The sequence below is a fragment of the Sardina pilchardus genome, chromosome 14 (genome assembly GCF_963854185.1).
Source record: "Sardina pilchardus chromosome 14, fSarPil1.1, whole genome shotgun sequence".
NCBI classification, from domain to species: Eukaryota; Metazoa; Chordata; class Actinopteri; order Clupeiformes; family Clupeidae; genus Sardina; species Sardina pilchardus.
The window spans coordinates 9,709,524-9,732,203 of NC_085007.1; the positions used below are offsets into that span (position 1 = coordinate 9,709,524).

Genomic DNA, 22,680 nt, shown 5'->3' on the forward strand with positions numbered 1-22,680 from the left:
AACAGCGAAGGGGTGTTGTTAGGGACGACGTGCAAGCGGAGTATTTCAGGACCAAGCCTTATCGGTGAGTATAACACACTTACACCTGCTGCTCATCTGTTGCATTTGGCTGGGACGTCCAGTGCGACACACTGGGAGCGGTGCCCAATTGCGGTGCGGCTGAGCCTGAGCGGGATGTGTGCCTAACTGCTGGGCAGTCCAGGACGGACATGCACTCTTACAACAAATGTGTTGAAAATAACACAACTTGTGTTGTTTTACACACATCTCCATTGTGGTTTATAGCGTTTTGAAAAAGAGTTCATCAACTCAAAAAGTTGTGTTGTCTCTATCAGGACAACACAACTTTTGTTGTTTTTTTTAACAAATCGCTTTTGTTGTACTGTGTACACTCTTACAACAAATGTGTTGAGAATAACACAACTTGTGTTGTTTTGTTTAACACATCTCTTTGTCCAAATAGGGACATCACAGTGTTTGTTGTTTCGCACACTTTCGTTTTAAGAGTGTGAGAGGTGCAGAGCAAGGCCTGGCTTCTGCAAAGATTGTTGAGGCAGAGCAAGAAGCCACAAGGGGGTCAAAATCCCCCTGTATGCAGAGCAGAGGCCATAGACTTCAATGGAACTCTGTTCTGCATGAAGGGGGATTTTTGACACCCCCCCCCTCCTTGCTTCGCCTAAGCGATCTGTGGCTTCTGTGTATCACTTTCTCACTCATGGCACTGAATGGGAGGAGCCATAGATGACCTCTTTTCTTGACCTGGAAATGATCTCTCTCTCTCTGAATCATTCAGCTCAATTCAGTGTTACTTAGAAAAAGCCATAATGTAGGAATGTGCCTGAAGGTGCTTGGCTATACAGAGCCCAAATTGAATCTTGATCTGCATTTCTACAACCCTGCAACGCATCCTGGCTGCCCACAGAATCCTGACTGCTTATCTTAGCATATACAGGAAACAGGCATATGACGCCACCCACAGATGGCTGCCTTGGTGTCTTAGTACACTTTGTTTTTTTTCCTGATCTTGTGTCAACACATGCTGTCTGTCTTCTGTCTGTCAATATTGCACCGTCACCATGACATCCGTGAGTAAATATCTCTCTATAAGGAGACCTGAAACAAGCAGAGAGTGGTGTGTGTTCAAATATAGGGAGAGAGCTGGGAGAGACATTTTTTTTACTAAATGCATATTTTATACTAGCTATATTTGTCATGAACATAGCTCAACACACACCTTTTAAATAATACCAATAGTTATTTAGGGGCCTTATGGGCAAAGTGCACAGCCAGTCTAGTTCTTGTGCATGAACTAAATGACACCATGTGGCATGAGACAGCCTTTAGCTGACCCATCAATGCTTGTGCTCAGGATCTTTCTTGTGGTTATTAAATTAGCAAATAGATTTCATAGTTATTAAGCAAGCATTAGTTGGACCTTACTTTGCACAGCATTTAAATTAGGGCCCTTCGACTGGTATCATTAAAATAAACAAGGAAGACATGAGAACAGTTTAAGAGACAATCAAATAAACAAGGAGTACATGAGAACAGTTTAAGAGACAAACAGATAAACAAGAAAGACACGAGAACAGTTCATGTTAGGTTGGGAGAGCTAGAGGGCAGGGAGGGAATGAGAGAGAGAGTGAGACAGATAACAGGTCCTGATGAATGCTCTGCAAATAATAAGAAACGATGAACTCTTTTTCAAAACGCTATAAATACATTTTTGAAAACATCAATAAGTCATGTTATTTAACTGTATACTCCAGGTAATGTAAGTAAAAGTGCAGTTGTGTGTGTTTTGATTGAGTAAAGATCAAATAACAACAACCCAATAACCGTTCCACTGAAATTACTTGGAAAACAACAACAACAAAAAAGCTATTTATGAAAATCACTTGAAAATGAGGATATAGTGTTTAGGAAAAGAGCTTTTCAAATGAAGCCATGGGGGTTGTGGTAGTAGTACCGGGCAAGAATTTAAAACTACTTTCACCCAGCCGAGGGACAGCATGTCTACTTAATGTTAAGAAACTGGACCTCAGTTATTTTCTAATGATGCCGTTTAATGTTGTTAATGTAACACCAGAGGTCCTTCCACTCCCTTCCATTTTCAACAGCTGTTTCTGCGGATGGGGCTGGAGGCGGTGGTACTTATAAGCACTTAATGGTCTTTAGGATTATATGTTTGTTTTTTTGCATTGGTTTATCATTTGAAAAAGCCATTTGCTTTTTCAATTGCTAATTGACCAATAGAGACTTTTAAGTGACTGAAGTATCTTGAGATGTTGTCGTCAATAATGTCTACAAACAACCATTTGACTTTACAGAGTATTTGAGTTTCAAGTTGAAATGCTTAAAAGGCTAGCCAAAGCCTAAAACTTGTGGAGAGTGTTAAAAAAAGTAGCAACAGTCTTTTAGTCTGAACTCTCCTACACAGCATTGCAACTATTTACATTTTTCCACAATGTTGAATCCTTTGGAATGTCACTGATATTAGTCCATTGGTTCTGCTGGATTCCAGAGGAGTGTAGCTGACAGCTTGAGTAAGAAGCATGGTTGACGATGGTAGCTGTCTGCTATCCCGTCCAGCTGTGGATATTGAAGAGCTACTTATAGATACAGCTGTCTGCTTTACGTATAGCCGTAGATCCTGAGGAAAGCGGCTGTTGGTTAGCCGCTATAACAGTTCATTGAGCAGTGGATGTTCACTGTTACTAGCGTATGCCTGCTATACCACTAAATGTGATAGAGCGAAGTATAACTGACAGGTATGCTAGCCTAATACCAGCTGGCTGATGTCCCTGGAGAGTATGTTGGTTGGCTGTTTGAGTCACACACTTCAAACAGTAGATCCTGAAGCATACCATGGATTACTGTAGTCCATAGGTGACTGACATATAGTGATGTCCATATGCCATTTAAGTTCTGCACTTCCATTTACCATCTAAGTTACGGACTTCCATCCTCTGTCGTTTCATATGAGATGGAGCCGTCTGGCTGCTATACCATTTCATCCAGCAGAGTTGTCAGGCTGTGCCGTTGCTCTGAGGGGCCGTTGATGAGGTAATTACACATAGGACACACACCCCTGACCTGGAGCCATTTACCCAGACACCTGCAGGACAGACACACACACACACACACACACACGCTTAAGACACACAAGGCTGTAACTGTCAAACCAATGCAACCCAGTCAGATAAACTACAGGGAAAAAAAGACTCCCTTTACTTGTTGTGTTGTTTGTGTAAACATTTATTGGACTAAACTATGAGAGCTTTACACTCACATTTGACCTGGAGATACAGTAACTCACTGCATTCTGTTTTTTAAAGTGATACTTATTCATAGTTACAATATGTGCAATGAGATAATATACATCAGTGTTATCAACAGGGTGTCAAAACCTTCACTGAACATCCACTAGCTTCACAACACTCACCTTTTGTGAAATGTGTGTTGACATGGCAACACGCCGAGCTCGTCTTTTATCTTGAAATCTTCCAAACACACCACACACATTTCCTTCTGAGAGAAAAGAGCACAGTCAACACCCTCTACAACTCCCTGGATCAGAAGACACTGCATTTGGATGTGAGGCTCGACACTGACATCTTGAATCAGTGTCAAAGCTTTCGAAGCACAAGTGTTTTCGAAACACTGCTTTGAAAAGTGGTTCAAAACTCCCATATCATGAGACTTCGCTGAGGCTTTGATGGTGTAGTAGTTAGTGTGGCTGTTTTTGCAGGAGCGCCTAGGCTGCTCAACTCTTAGTTCCCTGTTTGGTCTGTTAGGTATAGTTTAAGATAATATTATCATCATTAACCACACAGTTTCAACTAAAAATTCTCAGTATGCTCAAAAATGAAGCAACGACATTGCAACACTGAGAGTTTTTATGAGAAAATGATTTAGTGGAATAGAATAGAATAGAAGTTTTATTTGTCATTGCATTGATACAGTGTATGAACACAACGAAATTCAAGGTGCTACTCCCGATCGGTTCTTACTTTAAAAGAATAAATATGTAATAAATAAGTACCAAGACATGAGACATTACACAATTTACCCCCCCCCCCCCCCCTTTCCCTAGCATTTACTACAGACATTTGCCACAAACATTTCTATCACTCACACACACTCAGCATTTGCACACATATAGCAGACAGTGCATGGCACTGATAAAGACATAACAGTTACTCCCTCCCCCTTCCCTCCCTGGCACAAGCACATCCTAGCAGCAGGTTCCAACCTTAATGGCAAGTAGGGTTGGAGGGGGGGGGCAGGTTATGGGATAAGGGGGGTGAGGTATGGCAAGTTCCAGAGGCTATTGTCTGTTCAGTGTCCGTATGGCCCAAGGGAAGAAACTGTTTGTAAGTCTGGTGGTACGTGCCCTCATGGACCTGTAACGTCTCCCAGAGGGGAGCAGGTGAAACAGGTGGTGGACAGGGTGGGAAACATCCTTGAGGATGCATCCTGTCCTGGTAATGCAGCGGTGGTTGGCAAGATCCTCCAAAGGAGGCAGGGGGCAGCCTATGATCTTCTGGGCTGTGCCTATAACCCTCTGCATAGCCCTCCGTTCTGCCGTTGTAGTTCCTGAATACCAGGCTGTGATGCAATATGTGAGGATGCTTTCAATGACTGACCGGTAGAAGGACACCAGCAGCTTCTGTTCAAGATGTTTTTTCCTGAGAATTCTCAGGAAGTGAAGTCGCTGCTGGGCCTTCTTTGTTATTGCTGTGGTGTTTGTGACCCATGACAGTTGCTCGGAGATGTGTACCCCTAGGAATTTGAATGAGGAGACCCTTTCCACACAATCCCCATTCAGGTTGAGTGGAGCAGGTGCTGGGCTATTGCGTCTGAAGTCTATGATGATCTCTTTGGTTTTGTTTGTATTCAGCAGAAGGTTGTTGGAGGCACACCACGTTGACAGCTTCAGAACCTCATCCCTGTACTGTGTCTCGTCACCGCCAGAGATCAGTCCGATCACAGTGGTGTCATCTGCAAATTTTATGATGAGGTTGGAAGAGTGGTAGGGGGTGCAGTCTGATGTGTACAGTGTGTAGAGGAGTGGGCTCAGCACACAGCCCTGGGGAGAACCAGTGCTGAGTGTGACGGGGGGGGAGAGGTTGGGGCCAAGCCTAACACATTGTGGTCTGTTGGAAAGGAAGTCCTTAATCCAAGCACAGGTGGAGGGGGGGAGGTGTAGGCCCAGGAGTTTCTTGATTAGAATGTCCGGTATTATTGTGTTGAAGGCTGAGCTGAAATCTATGAAGAGCAGTCTGGCATAGTTGCCTGGGTGCTCAAGATGGCTCAGTGTCGAGTGGAGGGTGATGGCTATCGCATCCTCTGTGGAGCGGTTTGCCCTGTAAGCAAACTGGTGGGGGTCAAATGATGGTGGGAGGCAGGCCTTGATGTGCTGGGCAACCAGCCTCTCCATACATTTCATCACCACTGAGGTGAGTGCGACAGGCCTAAAGTCATTCAGGTTCTTGGCAGCTGAAGTCTTTGGGACTGGAATGATGGTTGCTGATTTCCAGCAGGATGGTACTGTGGCTCGGGTCAGGGAGATGTTGAAAATGTCAGTGATGACACCTGCTAGTTGGTCTGCACAGGCCCTGAGTACCTTTCCCGGCACACCATCTGGTCCAGCTGCCTTCCTTGGGTTGACTTGTTTCAGAGCCCTCCTCACCTGGTGTTCATGCAGGGTTAGCGCGGTGTTGGTGAAGGCAGGGGGGGGTGTAGTTTGTCCGCTCACCTCGAACCGGGCAAAGAAGCTGTTTAGTTCCTCGGCCATTGCGGTGTCGGATGAGGTAGGCGTGATCTTGTGGCCCTTGTAGTTGGTGATTTGCTGTAATCCCTGCCACACTTGACGTGGGTTACTATCCACAAGCTGTCCTTCAATTTTATTTTTGTATGCTGCCTTTGCAGCTTTTATGCCCCTCTTGAGCTCGGCTCTGGCTGTGCTGTACTGTGACCTGTCTCCCGCCCTGAAGGCAGTGTTGCGGTCCCTGATCAAGAGCCGCACTTCTCCAGTCATCCAGGGCTTCTGATTTGGGAAGAACCTAGTCCTTTTAGTGGTGGTAACAGTGCCTGCACAGAATGTAATGTAAGATAGGACTGTCTCTGAATACACATCCAAATCCGGGCTTTCAAATAGACTCCATTCTGTGGTAGCGAAGCAGTCTTGGAGCATGGGTATGGCATCCTCTGGCCAGATGTTGATTTTCCTGGTAACAGGTTTGTTTCTCCTGTTCAGTGGGGCGTAGGCTGGTATAAGATGCAGTGAGAGATGGTCAGACATGCCAACGTGTGGTTGGGGCACTGCTCTATATGCTTGTTTAATGTTACAATAAACGTGGTCAAGTGTATTGCTTTCCCTGGTGGCACATTTCACATACTGGGTGAATTTAGGGAGGACTGTTTTTAGACAGGCCCGATTAAAATCACCGGCAACTATGTGTACCCCATCTGGGTGTGCCTGCTGCTGTTTGCTGATGCACCCATGGAGATAGTTAAGGGCTATGCTGACATTAGCGTCGGGGCTAATGTAAACAGCCGTGATGATTACTACAGTCATTTCTCGGGGCAAATGAAATGGGCGCGAGAAATGACTGTAGTAATCATCACGGCTGTTTACATTAGCCCCGACGCTAATGTCAGCATAGCCCTTAACTATCTCCATAGACAGAAGCGGCAGCAATAATCTTCACTTAAGTGCCACTTTATGTGGTCTCCCATCCAGTAACTAGGTTACACATTTTGGTAAGGGTACATAAATTATCTAGCCTGGGTGCCAGCCAAACTTTTTAGCCCAGCCCGCAACATTTGAGGTCAGGAAGTTCGGTCTGGCATTACTCCGTTGTGGCACAACTGCTCGAACCAGAGCTGTTTGGACCAATTAATTTGTCAGGGCGGGCTGTATATGATGATGGACAGATGATCAACAGTAACGTAATCAACCATGTCACCAAGGAGCGCTTGAGTTGAATTTGTTTACAACATGAACATGAACATAGGATAAACAGCGAGCCACAGACTACTAGACTGATTCTCCACAACGAAGCATTTGACAGGTTTTGTTCCACCATATACAGCTCTGAGGCACAATTGCTTTTAAGTGTTTCACAAAGCCTCGCTTTGCCCATCCCTACATTTCGCTCATGCAAGTGTGCTGAGCAGGTGTTTCTGCAGGAGTTTACAAGTTGCATGATAGAGGGTACAGACACCATGAAGGTATAATAAAAAACACAGAAGTTAAACATCCTGGGTGTGACCAACGGAAATTTGAATATCATGTAAATTTGTGCAGCGAAAAACAAAAAGGACAGCATGGTCCAGTTATGTCAGTATTCAGCGGATATCTTCATGAGTCCTAAACCCCCATAAAACAACAGGACATTGTGTTCCTTCTCTGCCTATGGATATTATCTGTCATGATTGACAGGAACATGTGGGAAAAGAGGAGCACATGTAGCTATAGCATTTTTCACTGCTTTCCCCTGTCCAGTGATATCTCAAAGTGCTTCAGATTGAAAAATCAGAGCTGGACAGAATATTCTTTTTTCTTTTCTTGTGAGTAACAAATCTGAAGAACAACAACATACCTCTTGCACATTTAATTCAGCTGACTCATCTTCAAACACAACCTGCACAATATACAACATTATACAACAAGGTTAGATATTTAAAACAACATATGATATAAAACACACACACACACACAAACAAACACACACGCACACTAACAACATTACATTTTCATGGATTGTGTGGCCAGAAATATATAAAATCATATCAAGCTGCATTTTGTCAAATGATCACTAGAGGGCTGTACATTCAAAGACTGCTCAATCATGACACTGGGAAGTTGTCTTCCTCGTGCAATTGTGATTTAAACAATGCCCTATATGTAAAGCAGTTCCAGGGGTTTTCCAGTGCGTATAATGTTATTGTACATTATTGCAATACAATGACACATAGGCCTATTGGACTATAAAGGAGAGAGGAACAATCTCACCACCTTGTATCCAATACTTTGAGCTTGGGCACGATGTCTCAGTTTGCTGAAAGAACAACAGAAAAACGTTTTAGTATGACGAAGTAAAAAGCCATTAAATTCAGTCTTTGATTTGTGATACTATCAAGACAATAGAGACCATAAATATAACACTGCATTCTACACTTTTTTGCATTGTAATGTAGGCCCATCATGGCAATTGAAGCAGTTTACATGTTACTGCTGTGATTTACACATTTGTATGGGATTATTACACATTTGCATGGGATTGTTTTCACATTCTTAGTGTACGTGAGGAAAGTTTGGTTTCTGTGGACAGATCAGCAAGAGGGATTCTTATCTGGGTTTACTACGAGATTGGGAATTCAGACAAAAATGGCGCACCATATATGTGAACTGAAAACAATAAAACAGAGAATTGTGTTTGCCATCCTCTTTTTCAACAGATCCCAACATTCCCATGCTGAGCAGAGATGATGATTTCACAAACAAACACACACACACACACACACACACACACACACACACACCCACACACACACACACCCACACAGAGAGACAGACAGAGACAGACAGACTAGAGGAGCTGTCAAATGACACAAAGTTATACATGGCAAAAAAACGATGACATTTGATTACTTTTATTTTAAAAAAAGAGACAAAACTGATAAACACATTAATCTAAATGATTCCAGTTTACACTGTACGCCACTACAGGTCACAATGAAATGACACAGAACACAAACTATCTTTGGGAGAGGCATGAGCCTACGACGACAGCACAAAAATAGCAGCAGGCACAAAAAGCTGGTGGATAACGATCTCGTTTTGAATTGTTTGACTAAGGAAGCACTTCAGGACAGAGGAAATGCTCCGTACACATAGGGCACTCGTGCCAAAAAGCCCCATGTGCTCTCTAAGCAACCTCACTGATAGCTGGTTGTTTTTCTTCAGTTGATGGCCCGTCCACTGACTGCTTCTAAAAGTGATTATTAGTCTCGTGTTTCACTGGATATCAGCTACCAACACAACGCCCTTGGAAATTTAAGCCTCATTTACATATCTGGAAAGGTCCGTGTCCATCAGGAAGCACTCTGACGTTACACGGCTTGTGTTCATTTCAGTAATGCTGTGACTGAAACGCAGTGGTAGTTGGTTATTGTCCTGTGACAGGTGATACTGAGACGGCTGAAGAATGCCATCAGGTGATAATCCGTCATGGTGGATGGTGATTTGGAAACTAATCCATTCAATTAACATTCAGGGTCAGAAAAAAAATGAAACCATCCTAATAAAATAATAAAATGCTCCATTTACTGATAACTGAAGGATCAAATTGAACACCTGCCTACATTGGTCCTTCACAGAGAGAGTGTTCAGCACACCTACCAAACATGATGAGTTAATTCAGTCCCACCACTGTTGCTCAAGGTTTAAAATGATATTGGAGGACACCTGCCGTAGGTCTCGTACTCTAAAAGGCCCGCTAATTCCAGCACTAGGATTAGCAAGAAACAGCAGCAGTTAGCCTATAGGAGCTTTAGCTTATAAACTTCACTAACTCATGTAGAAACAGAAGCAGTTGGCCTATACAGCAGCAGTTGGCTATAGGAGCGTTAGCTCATGTGGAAACAGCAGTAGTTGGTCAATAGAAACTTTACCAACACATGTAGAAACGGCAGCAGTTGGCCTAAGAACTCTACTACCGCATGTAGAAACAGCAGCAGTTGGCCTATAGGAACTTTACTACCTCATGTAGAAACAGCTGCAGTTGAGCTATAGGAACTTTACTACCTCATGTAGAAACAGCAGCAGCTGAGCTATAGGAACTTTACTACCTCATGTAGAAACAGCAGCAGTTGGCCTATAGGAACTTTACTACCTCATATAGAAACAGCAGCAGTTGAGCTATAAGAGCTTTAGCCCATATGTGCAGTTAATAGGAGCTTTTACTACCTCATGTAGAAACAGCAGCAGGTCACGCTGAGGAGGAAGAGGAGCATCACCGTGCCCATGATCGCCATGGAGACGAGAGAGACGTGTGGCTCCTCCACGCCAGGGTTCATGGCGCCCAGTTCGGCTCCCGTCTCAATGCCAGGCACGCACTCCTCGGCACCAGCCTCAAGGCCGGGCATGGGTTCCCTGAGGACCACGAGAGGATACCAAACTCAACACTCAAGGTCTGATGGAGTTGATGGGGTCACTCAACTCAGTATTTTTAAAACAATGGATCTGAAAAAAGGACTAGTTTTTATTTTAAGGCAGAATACTATGTCGCAAAAAAGGCGGCTGTGAAGTGGCTGGGTTGTAGCTTTGAATTGTGGCATGAGATTCTTTTAAATAGCATTGGCTATTTAGACTCTCTCTCTAAACAATTCTCAGCAGCAGACTGAATTATGTAAGTTTGAACATCTAATATCCTGTTATTCAGCTTAGTAGGTTACAAAGGTGATATACAAGAAGAGGAAAAGGTTGAGTATGAGCTCTGAACACACATGGCTACATGACAGGTAGTTTGTCATCTACAATAAAATCTATCACAGCTTTGAAGCGTATTCTCTACACATTTTTAAGCAAACACACTTCTGAGTTTATTAAGAGACTCTCATTAATATACACTCTGAAGATTTATACAAACAGTAGGGCCTACAGGCTCTAAACGTAATTGAGCTACATTCATTGCATTAATTTCATCACATTATTGTTCTTGTGTGAAACCTCTCATCTCCCTCCCAGAACATCAAACAATCAGATTGCATCAGTTTGAACCTTTTTTATCTCAGCTATTTGAACAAGACATCACCTTAGTAGGCTCGGCTATGGCTAATTTCAGGAGGACTTTTGAAACTCCAAACAATATAACACCTAGTATTTCTGAAATTCTAGAACTCATTTAGCTAATTGGCTACCATTGTTGACAAATGACCATTTCTGTCCAGAGTATTGTAGACCAGAGCCATATAAAGAGACTCTCTTTATATGGCTCTGTTGTAGCCTAAAGGAATATGATGAAAATATCAGTTAGATCAGTTGGGAATGACAAGGTGAGCTTACCATCTCAGGCAGAATTGATTGAAGAACGTTTCTATTTCATCTGAGGCGAGGATTTTTAAACCAAGTGTCCTTTCAGAAAATGGCAGATTTCTATCAGTTAGTCTATAACACAGCTCAGCCACACACAGGAAAACCTTAACTCAAAACTCCGTAGACTAAGTTTTGTCGATCGGTTATTTCAGGAACATGACAGCACATCCCGACTCCCCTCCTTTTCCTTGTGGATGAGGGACGGTCCTCCGCGTGGTCCTGAAGCTCAAGTGCGTCCATGCGCCAAAGAGCGCGTGTGGCAGATGTTGTGCCAGGCAGGTCGAGGGGCGAGGGGCGGCAATAATTCAAGCAAGAATCAGCCATTCCTGATGCGGGCTAAACCTAGTCTAGACCAATTAGTGATTTAGCCAACAAAGCCTAGACGGGTTTGAAGTAGCCTAGGCCTATCCTAGAACTTTAAGATTTAAACCCAAAACATTTTAAAAGACAGAAAATTATGATCGGTTGGTTAATCTAAAATACAGTAGGCTATATTACCTTACCACGTAGCCTATATTAGGCTATTCGAGTGATTTGCTCAGATAGGCCCTTAGGTACTGAAGAAGATAGATTGGCTATTAACTGTTTAAGACCGTTTCACAAAGCTTGTTCTCAGGAAAGCATCTTCCTTCCGAGAAGTTAATTTTGTAGTCTAGCCTAAATTGTTTGTTCTCAGGAAATGTAGACGCAGCCACACCCAAATGAAGCAATCATTTTGAATGCATGCCTTATTTAGTCAAGCGCGTGACACACTCATGCCACACTATGCCTAGCCTACATTTAACAACATAGACTATTTTCATATCAAAAACACAATAGGCCCACCAGAGCAGCCTAACATGGCAAACAACAATGGGCCACCACACAACTTCCCTTACAATTTTGTTAAGTGGGGATGATGTCAACAACTAGGCCTACTGTAGCCTATCCGGTACGAGGACTGATGTGATGAGAGAATCAGACCAATATTTATAGCGCGCTGCATTTCCATAGAGGTGTGGTAGGCCTGTTAAGCCTTGGCCCAGGCTACAGAAACACATGCAATATTCTGTCATATAGGCTGCCTGCCAGGTCGTATAATGTAGGCTACTTAAAATGTAGTGCCCAGCCCATCCCTCTCCGAACACACGCACAAGCGCGCTTATCAACCTACGGCGTTAAAACATCTGGATAGCTCAATGCTACCACCTAGCGTCTACATAGAAAAATAATTTGATGTCTGAAATTACAGGGGAAAAGATTCCTTGTGGAATTGAAGTATTATAGGCTATCTCTGTAAGGAAAACCAAGCAGCCTGGAACGTGAATGGTTACTGTAGACTGCTATTAAGCATGTAGATAATCTAAAATGTAAGCTGATGGCACTTTGTAGACTAGGCTACATAGGCTACATGTTGGTAATGTAGCCTATATCCTAGGCCTAATAGGCTATGTGACTGGCTACACTATAGTGAATTATGGAGCAACTTGGGGATTAAGCTCTAACAAAAACGCATCTGATGATTGCTGTGTCAGAATGTCACTGAAAAGTTTGACTGTTAGTAAATTAAACCATCTTGTTCTGCACGCATTTGAACACTGTTTTGCTGGAATCTATTGACAGCATGATGCTCAAATCCACACAGGTTCACACTAAACATTTAATCCATACCCTACATTTATCTATTCTTTAGGCTACATTTTACCAGATGTAGGTAGCCTGGTTATCACCAGACCAAGCTCAATCTGTTAAAATTGAAGATTAGCCTAGTCTGGGGAGTCTGCATTTATCTATTGCAAAAGAAGCCTCAACAGGCATAGTTCAAATGACTCTGTATGCATTTAGATAGTCCTTCAACCAATCAGACCAACGATCCGGGTGAGTCAGGTGGATAAGCCAGTTTTGCATTGGTCCCCGCAGACTTGTAACTGCATCAGGATAGAAAAGATATGTCAGTTTTCCAGCCTGAGCTGCAGGACAAAATCTATTCGCTGGCAGTTCAGGCTGGTTTACCCGTTCTAAGATTTAGGCGTATCCACCTTACCTATTTATTTTCCTTTTTTTTTGCCAAGACAGCAAAGACAGACAGCAAAGGGTGCCTGCTTGCATCATGACACAGGCCTACTGTGGCATAATTGAAAAAGCAAAAATGTCTAAAACATATAAAATATGACTTAAACAGCTTACATAGAGCTTTAAACATAATGATCGACTACCAATCAAACCAATAAATCAACAAACAAACAAAGAAATAAACTTAAAAAACAATAACAAAGACATAGATAGAGCAGAGGCATTGTCATTCCATCAATTTTATTTTATCTGACAGTTCCGGTGATAGAAAAATAATGACCATCAAAAATAATTCAAGTATCACTATAGAAAGTCTTGTTCCAAATGGGAAAGTACAAGTGTAGAAACAGGCACAGACATGTTACAGTCCAACAATACTTACACAATTACTACAATGGAGTAACACCAATTTACACAGACTTTACGAGACACTAGGTTTCCCTTCTGCATTCCTCATGCCATATGAAAAACAGGTTTTCAGTCCAACACCATTCTTTGTGAAGTGAATCCCCCCCCCCCCCCTCCCCCATTATACCTCTTCAGGCATAGTCACATTCATATACTGTGATTGCCACACATACCACCATAACCATTACACTGACTTTGGCTTTAAATAAACCACGGACCAAATCCATGTATCAGACACAGTAAATATGATGTTCTTACATCAGTGGGGATACTATGACGATGACTCTCCAGTTCACTGATGGAGAGAGACTACAGTAGGCTAGATTTTGATTCTAGAACAGACCTGGAACTGAGAGTCCTGCAGGTGCAGAGATCTGGACTGGAGTTAGCCAGCCCGGCTGGAAGCTACACCTAGACAGTTTAGATTCACTTCTACCTTTGATCAGATGTAGGTTAAATAATACATTTGATAGAGGACTAGTTTCCTAGGCAATTAAAATCAGCATGTGGAATATTTACTCTTGCCAGTCACTAGATCTAGTTCTAGTTCTAATGTAATTCCAGAATACTACACATTACCGTGGAAACGGGACCACTGTGGATCATTGCATAGAGACCTATTTTTGCTAATCCTATAAGGAACTCATCTGATTTTATGAGTTGTCATTTCTAGATGAGAAATTGTGAGGATTGACGAATAACACTTGAAACACTGAAAACTCCACAGACAGCACTGTCACTGTTCACAAGTCTTAAATCTACTTATCTACAGTTTGCTACATTTTTGTTGAGCCTGCTAAACATAGCCTCACAAACATAGCCTTTCTGTGAAACACAATTCAAGTGGAAACAAAAACAATAGGATTTTATGCCGAACAACATTTAATACCACAGATGTTGAGGTATTTTTTCTCTTTTAAAACTTTCTTTTTTTCTGTCAGCTACGGTCTAATCATAATTCAACACTGTGTAGCAATGAAAAATAAACAACAAACAATGTGATTAGTGTAAAGACACACAAGTGACTGCTATTCTTTCAGCAAGCTGCTGGTTACACCACGCAATTGTATTGCAGGTGAAGTTGCTTGCCACTGCAATGGATTCCCTTTGTGGATAACCCACAGACCTCCCCACTCACTCTGCCCGTGGGAAAAAAAAAACACTCACACACTTCTAAAAAATGATGGGGCCAGTTTCGGTTCTTCAGAGCGATGCCATAGATCAACCTTTTTCAGTGCTTCAAAGAACTATCGAGACAACAGTTCTTTAAAGAACCATTTAATGAATGGCATAATAAAATGGCATAGCTAATAGGCCTAGCCCAATGATCTGAGGCCCTGAAAAACCATTTCCAATGTAAAGGATCTTTCGGCTGATGTAGTGGTTCAACACAGAGTTTTAACTCTCCATGAAACCATCCAGAGATTTAAAGAACAATTTAAGCACCTTTATTTTTTAGAGTGCTCAGACGCATGTCTTAGCACTTCCAATAATCTACCCCCCCCCCCCCCCCCGGCTCTTTGATTTGTGAACGCATAACAACGTTTTGATCTCCATGCCTCCCTTCACAAAGAGGGGGCAACACTGGTGCAGTGAGTCATGTTTGTTTGGGTTATTTGCTTGCACTTTAAAGATCACAAGGACGGCTTTTCCTTGATGTCTTTGACTGTTTGCTAGTCTAGTGTACCCCAATAGGGAGTGCTCTGCACATCCATCCATTCCCTTGTGCTGTCCTATAAACATCAAAACCATCTGATACATTATTAGCTACGTATTCTGGCAGTTGTTAGCTGGATACATATGTTCAAAACAGTGGTTTGAGATACTGTACGTGGCATAAAAGTGTCAGTGGTGTTTTTAGACAACAAGCTGCCAGTGTTCAAGACCATTTGGAACTCAGAGATTCGGGAGTGGTTGACCTGGAACCAAAGTGCTTTTGAGTGTCGATACGTCAAAAGTACCGAACCAAAAACTTCTTTCACAGATGTTTGAAAAGGTAGCAAAGGTATGCATTTCCATTACAATGCATACAAATCGATACGCATTGATCACAACGTATTGAGGTCCAGGAGTGATGGGGTCAATATGGGTGCCTGAGTTTCTGACTTGAACTTGTTGGTGGATGATGTTCAGATCTTTACAACCAACTTGGATCTTGTATTTACCTGAGCTCCAAGTTGTCTTGAACATATCCATCCATGACCAAATGCCATGAGCCAGTCTGTACCATGTATTAACAACAAATAAGGTCCCTGGGGCTCCAACTCAAACCTTTGCATCCAACTAATTTTAGCCATAGTGTTTACCCTGAAGCGAGGAGTGTGAAGGTTTCCTTTCTCAACTGTGCCCCTCAGCATTGGCACAAGATATAGCTGTCAGGGGTTTTCTCTAAAAAGTAATACATTGAAGTGGGTTTGCTACTAAAATACTATAGGGCAAATCCATCAATAGGTAAACACGGCTTGTGTTCAACTAACTTAAGAATACCTGAGAGTGGAAATGATAACTTTAATCCATAGTCAGGCTTTTATGACACCCCAACACATAGGTTCCATTGACATGTCAGAAGAAATAACTAAATTTCCCTATATTTTAATTTCCCTATATCAGTCTGATACAATGAAATATTTTCCCGTGCTTGGTCTCAAAGATAGTAACATCAGTCACAAACAACATCCATAGGTACTGCTTCTGTTCTCCATGAGTAACTTATTCATAGCAAACAAAACACTAACAGCCCACCATAACAGTGACTTTGTCTCCATGTCAAGCAAGGGCCTACCAGGAACGCTAACTGTAAATACAACTCTAACGATAAAAGTGTCCATGCTGACCAATGATCAGGAAAGCCTCTCCTCATGTCGATGAATGAGATGGCTAAAATTTGATGGATTCTGACTGGCTCTCAGCCTTTTATCGTTTTCAAAATCGCCATACTGTATGTTGTTATCATTATAATTTATGCCTGGACATCATCATTCATATTAGCTAGGATAATATTTTTGCTGTTGTTATCGTTATAGTTACTGCTCTTAGCCATACCATCTGGAACTTAATAACATCTACAATGGCTGCTGTAGAGAAATATTCTGCCAAATAAAATACATTTGTAATGTCAGTCATGATGGATTTGCCCTACACATGAAATAAAGTGTGCTTTTCATGATATCCTTCGATACTTGGTGCTAATGAATTAAAATTGTGTGTTTAATCAAGGGGGCAAATACCACTAAGAACTTATACCATATTTCATGGACTTCATATTGTAAAGAAGAGTAGAATCTGCTTAGTGTTTACACAATTAAATAAAGCAATACACCTTTAAATAAAGGACTCATGCATATCAATAATATATCATTGGAGAATATAATAATAAAGTATTTATGAGCAGCTGGATTACCCAGACTTGAAGCCAATATGCGCAGCTGTTCTCTTAAAAAAAGTCTGTGAATGCAATTAAAGCTTTTCCTATCCTCTGTCTTACTTTTTTTTTTTGGGGGGGGGGGGCTGGTAGCAGGGGGTCAGGCAGATGCACCATCAAGCATTGCACATTCAGGTCTAATGCCACACCGCATGCTACTTTGGTTTGGCATTCAAATATTTCAAGACAATCAAAAGCACTTATCATCATCGATGTCCATAATGACTGGCCTTCAGCCAACCATAATCTCCTCCTGTCCTGTGATACAATGGACACCTCCGATGAGTCATGATATGGAATGTATATGCCTTAAAATCTATATGCATTAAAATCATCATGAAGTTATCAGGTGGCCCAGCGAGTGCTGTAGTGCCATCCCAGATGGCAGTGGACAGGACCGAATAAGGCATTGAGCACATACATCCCTAGGAGACGTATACATTAAGGCATATCTATACTGACCACAATGCATAAGACTCTAACCACGACTCTGGCTCTGAACCACATTTTTTTTTCTTTGTTTGTTTGTTATCATAAAAAGCATCTCTAGTTTTACCCCAGACACAACTTGAAATATACGGGCAAGGGTTTTGGCAGAGAGGGGTAAGGCTGTGCCCCCACCCCACCCCACCCCACCCCACCTCACCCCACACGCTTACAGCCCACTGCGACTGGTGCGTAGGATCCCATCCAGGCCGTTGAGCTGCCGCAGAAAGCCTCGGTTGGGGATGACGCCGCGGTGGTCCTTCACCGTCTTGATGGCCTCCACCAGGGTCATGTTCTGCCGGATCATCAGGTAAGCCAGCACAAGTGTGGCCGATCTACTGACGCCGACTGCACAGTGCACAAGGACCTTCCCTGTGAAAAAACAACAGGCGTTGAACGAAACCTTAATTGCCGAGGTGAATTCTTCCTGCACTCAAGAGAGCAGAATTAAACATTAAGCACAGACAACAATAAATAACAACAAAACCACACCAAACATCCAACACTGAAGACGTAGAAGATACAGAAATATAACAACAACAACAACAACAACAACAACAACACCAATGGTGGTCGCATTCAATCATCATGCATGCATTCATTGGCAACATCATCTACAAAATCATGTTCTGCACAGTTTGGTATGTGGAGTGGTTCCCAGAGGAACACCATGAGGCCAACCAGACACAGAAGGAGCTGGAGATGCTTCGAGCTGAAACGAAGCTCTGAATCTCTGAATCTGGGCCCTTGAGTCGTGGATCTGTCTGAGGTTTCTTCCTGTATGTATCTCCAATTCTAGGGAGTTTTTCCTTGCCCATGTTACTCATGGGCTCTCTTTGAATGTTTACACTCTGTAAAGCGCCATGAGACATGTGTAATGTTTTGGCGCTCTCTATAAGCGAAATTAAATTGAAAATTGAATTGAAATTGAAATTGAAATCTTTTGCTCACCTCCATTGCTGAGTGCTTTGTGGATGAACTCCGAGGCGGGATAGAAGTTTACGCTCATGTCAAACGAGGGCGAGTCGTGAGCCTCGATGCCCTGGTAGGTGATGTTCATGCCAGCGTAGTACTCCGCGCCCCCTCTCCACTTGCTCTGGGCACAGTTCAGGATGTGGGTAACGCCAAGCTTCGCCAACTCCCGGCGATCTGCAGCGATCTCCCTACACACCACAAAAGCAACGGAGGCCAACGTATAAACAGACCATCTGCACACTACACAATGCCAGTGTTGCCATCTTGAAGTGTCCTCTTGTTTTGAACGAGTCAGCAAAGAACAAACATGGCACCCCCACAATGTAATATTGCAATGATTACACTCACTGCACCAACAGAAGTGCAGACAGTGGAATAGTGGATCAATTTAAACCAAATTTTCATTTGATTCCTGCATTTGTTTCTTATCCAAGCAAGTATAGCATGCCATCCCTAGTCTAGAACTGCGCCACTGTATACCAGACAAGTTATTTAAAAACCAAATGAATTAAGTAAATAAATTGATTAATTAATAGTTAGACTACAGAAGGGTTAAGCTACAATGCAAAGTTCATGGATTACTGTGTCATAGCAAGCCTATATTGCCAACAGCGTTAAATGATAACGAAAGGAAATTATATTTGGTCTGCTGAAGGCTACTTACTGGTCACCGATATAGAGGTTTGGCCACACTTCATCGGCATGGTTACAGGCTGTTTTCCCAGTGTACAGCAGCCTCTCCAGCTCGCTGACTGTGAGCATTGGAGACCCTTTCTCCGCATCCTTCCGATTCGGTGATCTAGAGTTGCTCCTGGACCGGGAGAATCTCGACATAAAAGCCATCTGAGACGTCAAATGGCGAATGCTGTCTGCAGGGAATAACCTAGGCTACCCACAAAGAGAAAGAGTGAATTTTGGTATAGGGTCATTTATTCGTTGCCATATTGCCATAATGTTGCAGGATATAGCCTACAAATAATTTAGAACGTCTATTATTGGCGCCTTTCGTTATTAATTGATAGACATTAAGGGGGTGTAGGCTATGATTAGCTTTGTTGTGCAATATGAAAGTCTTTCTGCATTCGAACGTGATGAAACGGAAAGAACCTTATCCATACAATACTAGGCTACTGACAATACGGCTTGATTCACCGCTGGTTGATAAACAAATCCCATCATGCGTACGTGCAGGGCTTACATTCAGCATTCCACTACACGACAGACGCAACGGCCAATAGCAAGACAAAATAAACACTTCAAATTAATATTTTTACAGACGGCAGTAATACAACCTTCCATCCGTGATGTCGGTGCTTTTCCAAATTAAATCCTTCCGATTGGGGTAGCGCACACAGACTGCGCGAATATTCCAGCTTGTTTCATGGGGCCATTTTTGTCTTCACGAAGGATGCTGCCCGTCGATACAGACACACCCCCGAAACAGCATCGACTCCACAAGTGTGTGACATGGTCAGAGTAACCTTAGGGTTCGTATCCATACAACATTTAAAATAATAGGCCTAATAATAATAATAATAATAATAATAATAATAATAATAATAATAATGATAATAATTCAAGGACGCATGAAAAAGCCCGTGGCTCTGCAGCCCAGTTGTTTCACATTAATTAGACCTATATGTATACCCTGAGTTCTAGGTTATCATGTCATTGTGTCAGAGACGAAGACTGATAGTAGCCTATTACATATTAATTTATTTATCTCTCCTCTGTGATGTCTGATCACCATCTAACCGTTTCTGGAGGCCCAAAATACATTTGGACAATAAACAAGGAGTGCAGCACCAGGTCTAATCTTCACTGCAATAATTTTTAGCTGTTACATCTTAATCTCATTACAAATAAACACAATTTCTTCAGACCATGCAGCCCTCAAACAACGAACATATTAATGAAGGCCTGAGGAGACAGCGACCCCTGTATGAAACACTTGGTGACGAGCACAAACAGTTGGAGAGGTAGGTTCATGGCTGGCTGTGCATATTCATAGCAGACTGTCCTGGCTGACAGTCATCATCAGTCTAGAAAAATGAGAATTCGCCGGTGTCTGCCATAGGAAATAGATTAACAGAACAGTGGGCAAATAGTTAAAGGTATCCAAATGCAGTCATGGTTCTTCAGGATACAGCTGAGGGATCAATCCTAGAAGTTGCCAGCTATAGCCTATATTAAGATAAAACTGACAATATATTCCTTTAATAGGTTTGGCCTCTAAAAGGACGGTTCCCTGGAGCCTTTGGGCTGAATGATCTTTCACGCTCCTGATTTGGTCCTTGCATGGTCTGCTGCTTGAACTATAGGCTACAGTGGTAGGACTAGGCTGCCGCCACATTTCACCGTTCACCTTAAAGAGATATTCCGCCATTTTTGGAAATACGCTCATTTTCCACCTCCCCTCGAGCAAAACAATCGATATTTACCTTGTTCCCGTTCATCCAGCCATTCTGTGAGTCTGGCGATACAACTTTTAGCTTCAGCCTAGCATAGATCATTGAATTGGATTAGACCATTAGCTTCTCGCCTGCTAGCTTCATGTTTAAAAGTGACTAAGATTTCTGGTAATTTTCCCATTTAAAACGTGTCTCCTCTCAAGTTAGAAAGTGCAATAAGACCAACTGAAAATGAAACCTGGCGTTTTTCTAGGCTGATTTGACATGGAACTACACTCTCATCTGGCGTAATAATCAAGGCAACTTGCAAACGTACCATAGGCGCAGTCATATCGTACGCAGCATCTGAAAATAGTCCCCATAGACAACAAGCAGTAGTAGTGCCAGTAGTTTGCAAGTTGCCTTGATTATTACGCCAGATGAGAGTGTAGTTCCATGTCAAATCAGCCTAGAAAAACGCCAGGTTTCATTTTCAGTTGGTCTTATTGCACTTTCTAACTTGAGAGGAGACACGTTTTAAATGGGAAAATTACCAGAAATCTTAGTCACTTTTAAACATGAAGCTAGCAGGCGAGAAGCTAATGGTCTAATCCGATTCAATGATCTATGCTAGGCTGAAGCTAAAAGTTGTATCGCCGGACTCACAGAATGGCTGGATGAACGGGAACAAGGTAAATATCGATTGTTTTGCTCGAGGGGAGGTGGAAAATGAGCGTATTTCCAAAAATGGCTGAATATCCCTTTAAAGCCAGCTGCAATTTCAGATATCAGTCATATAATAACTTTCAAATGTGTGAGTTGGACTGCATGAGAAAAAAGTTTGAAATGGTGTTAACGTTATGTATTATCATTTAGGCTATTATTTTTAATGTAAAAATGTAATTTATTTGTTGAATAGCCTATTTTGTTTCATTTCCATTGCATAGGCCTAGTTGGGAATTACAGACAGTCAGCCATGTGCAGCCTAAATAATGTTTAATATAGTCAAGAATATAGAGATATATAATATGCAAATACAACTACTAACATAGGCTACACGAATGCATGATCAAAAACAGTAGCCTATCGTTTAAATTGGCGCCATTATAGCTTTTAATGCATAGATTGGCCTGTGCAGTACGCAACAGATGGAGACTTTTATTATGAAAGCTGAAAAAAAGGAAAATCACCAGGAAGTAGTTTAATTTTGCAGCAAGCGTAAATGATGGCGCCAGCTGTCCTTGTTCACGTCAAAACATTGTCAGGACTGCTCTTTGCATAAGTTAAGTAAGTATTTAAGCATCCTAACAGTGTGCTACCATTGTTTGCATGTGTATACAATATTCAGTAGGCTAATGTAAAAGTTACACTCGCTCATCATTTGTATTCTTTATAAATACCTATATAACAGCAATGTAAACATTAACTACTACTCACAGGGCTAGCCAGCCAGTCAACTTTAGGAAAATATTGAAATAGAGGCGAATTAATGGTTCGCATTCGAAGATTACACAGTACAGTAGGCTACAGTGAGGTATGACTTAGCAGCTATGATCATTGCTATTTGACACGGAGCTTTTTGGATATCTGTAGGAAGGATGTTGCCAAGTTCATGTAGCCTATTGGCATGATGCGTAGTTTAATTTATGCGAGAGCAGTGCAGGTAGGCTGACTACCTGAGCTGAAGACAAACATTGCACGAAAGGTTAATGGATCAGTAAGAAATGCATGAAATCAATAGCTAAGGAACACTAATGAAATTAATTTTCTTTTGTGTGTGAGCGATGCTACCTTGTTTGTGAGAAGACGCACCATACAATGCATTTGCATTAAATAAATCC

The 22,680-nt window shown here is 42.1% G+C and overlaps 3 protein-coding genes across 3 annotated transcripts in view; 1 reads left to right on the forward strand and 2 right to left on the reverse strand.

Annotated features, from left to right (window-relative positions):
* Nucleotides 1-1,498: 1,498 nt before the first annotated feature.
* Nucleotides 1,499-11,315, reverse strand: LOC134101467 (RING finger protein 122-like). Its single transcript, XM_062555181.1, has 6 exons — nt 11,078-11,315; nt 9,980-10,165; nt 8,027-8,069; nt 7,611-7,652; nt 3,446-3,531; nt 1,499-3,118 (listed from the first exon to the last, which is right to left on the reverse strand). Exons 2-6 carry the CDS (start codon nt 10,156-10,158, stop codon nt 3,004-3,006), a joined length of 465 nt encoding a protein of 154 aa, XP_062411165.1. The 5' UTR covers nt 10,159-10,165; nt 11,078-11,315; the 3' UTR covers nt 1,499-3,003.
* A 6,326-nt stretch (nt 11,316-17,641) lies between these two features.
* On the reverse strand, nt 17,642-19,835 carry LOC134101142 (dual specificity protein phosphatase 26-like). Its single transcript, XM_062554729.1, has 4 exons — nt 19,742-19,835; nt 19,114-19,337; nt 18,426-18,637; nt 17,642-17,846 (listed from the first exon to the last, which is right to left on the reverse strand). The coding sequence occupies exons 2-4, from the start codon at nt 19,290-19,292 to the stop codon at nt 17,644-17,646; spliced, it is 594 nt and encodes a 197-aa protein (XP_062410713.1). The 5' UTR covers nt 19,293-19,337; nt 19,742-19,835; the 3' UTR covers nt 17,642-17,643.
* A 2,203-nt stretch (nt 19,836-22,038) lies between these two features.
* Nucleotides 22,039-22,680, forward strand: part of ttc33 (tetratricopeptide repeat domain 33) — a 42,029-nt gene continuing 41,387 nt past the window's right edge. The window contains exon 1 of the mRNA XM_062554936.1: nt 22,039-22,126. The gene's annotated coding sequence lies outside the window, so the exon portion shown is untranslated. The remainder of the gene's footprint in view (nt 22,127-22,680) is intronic.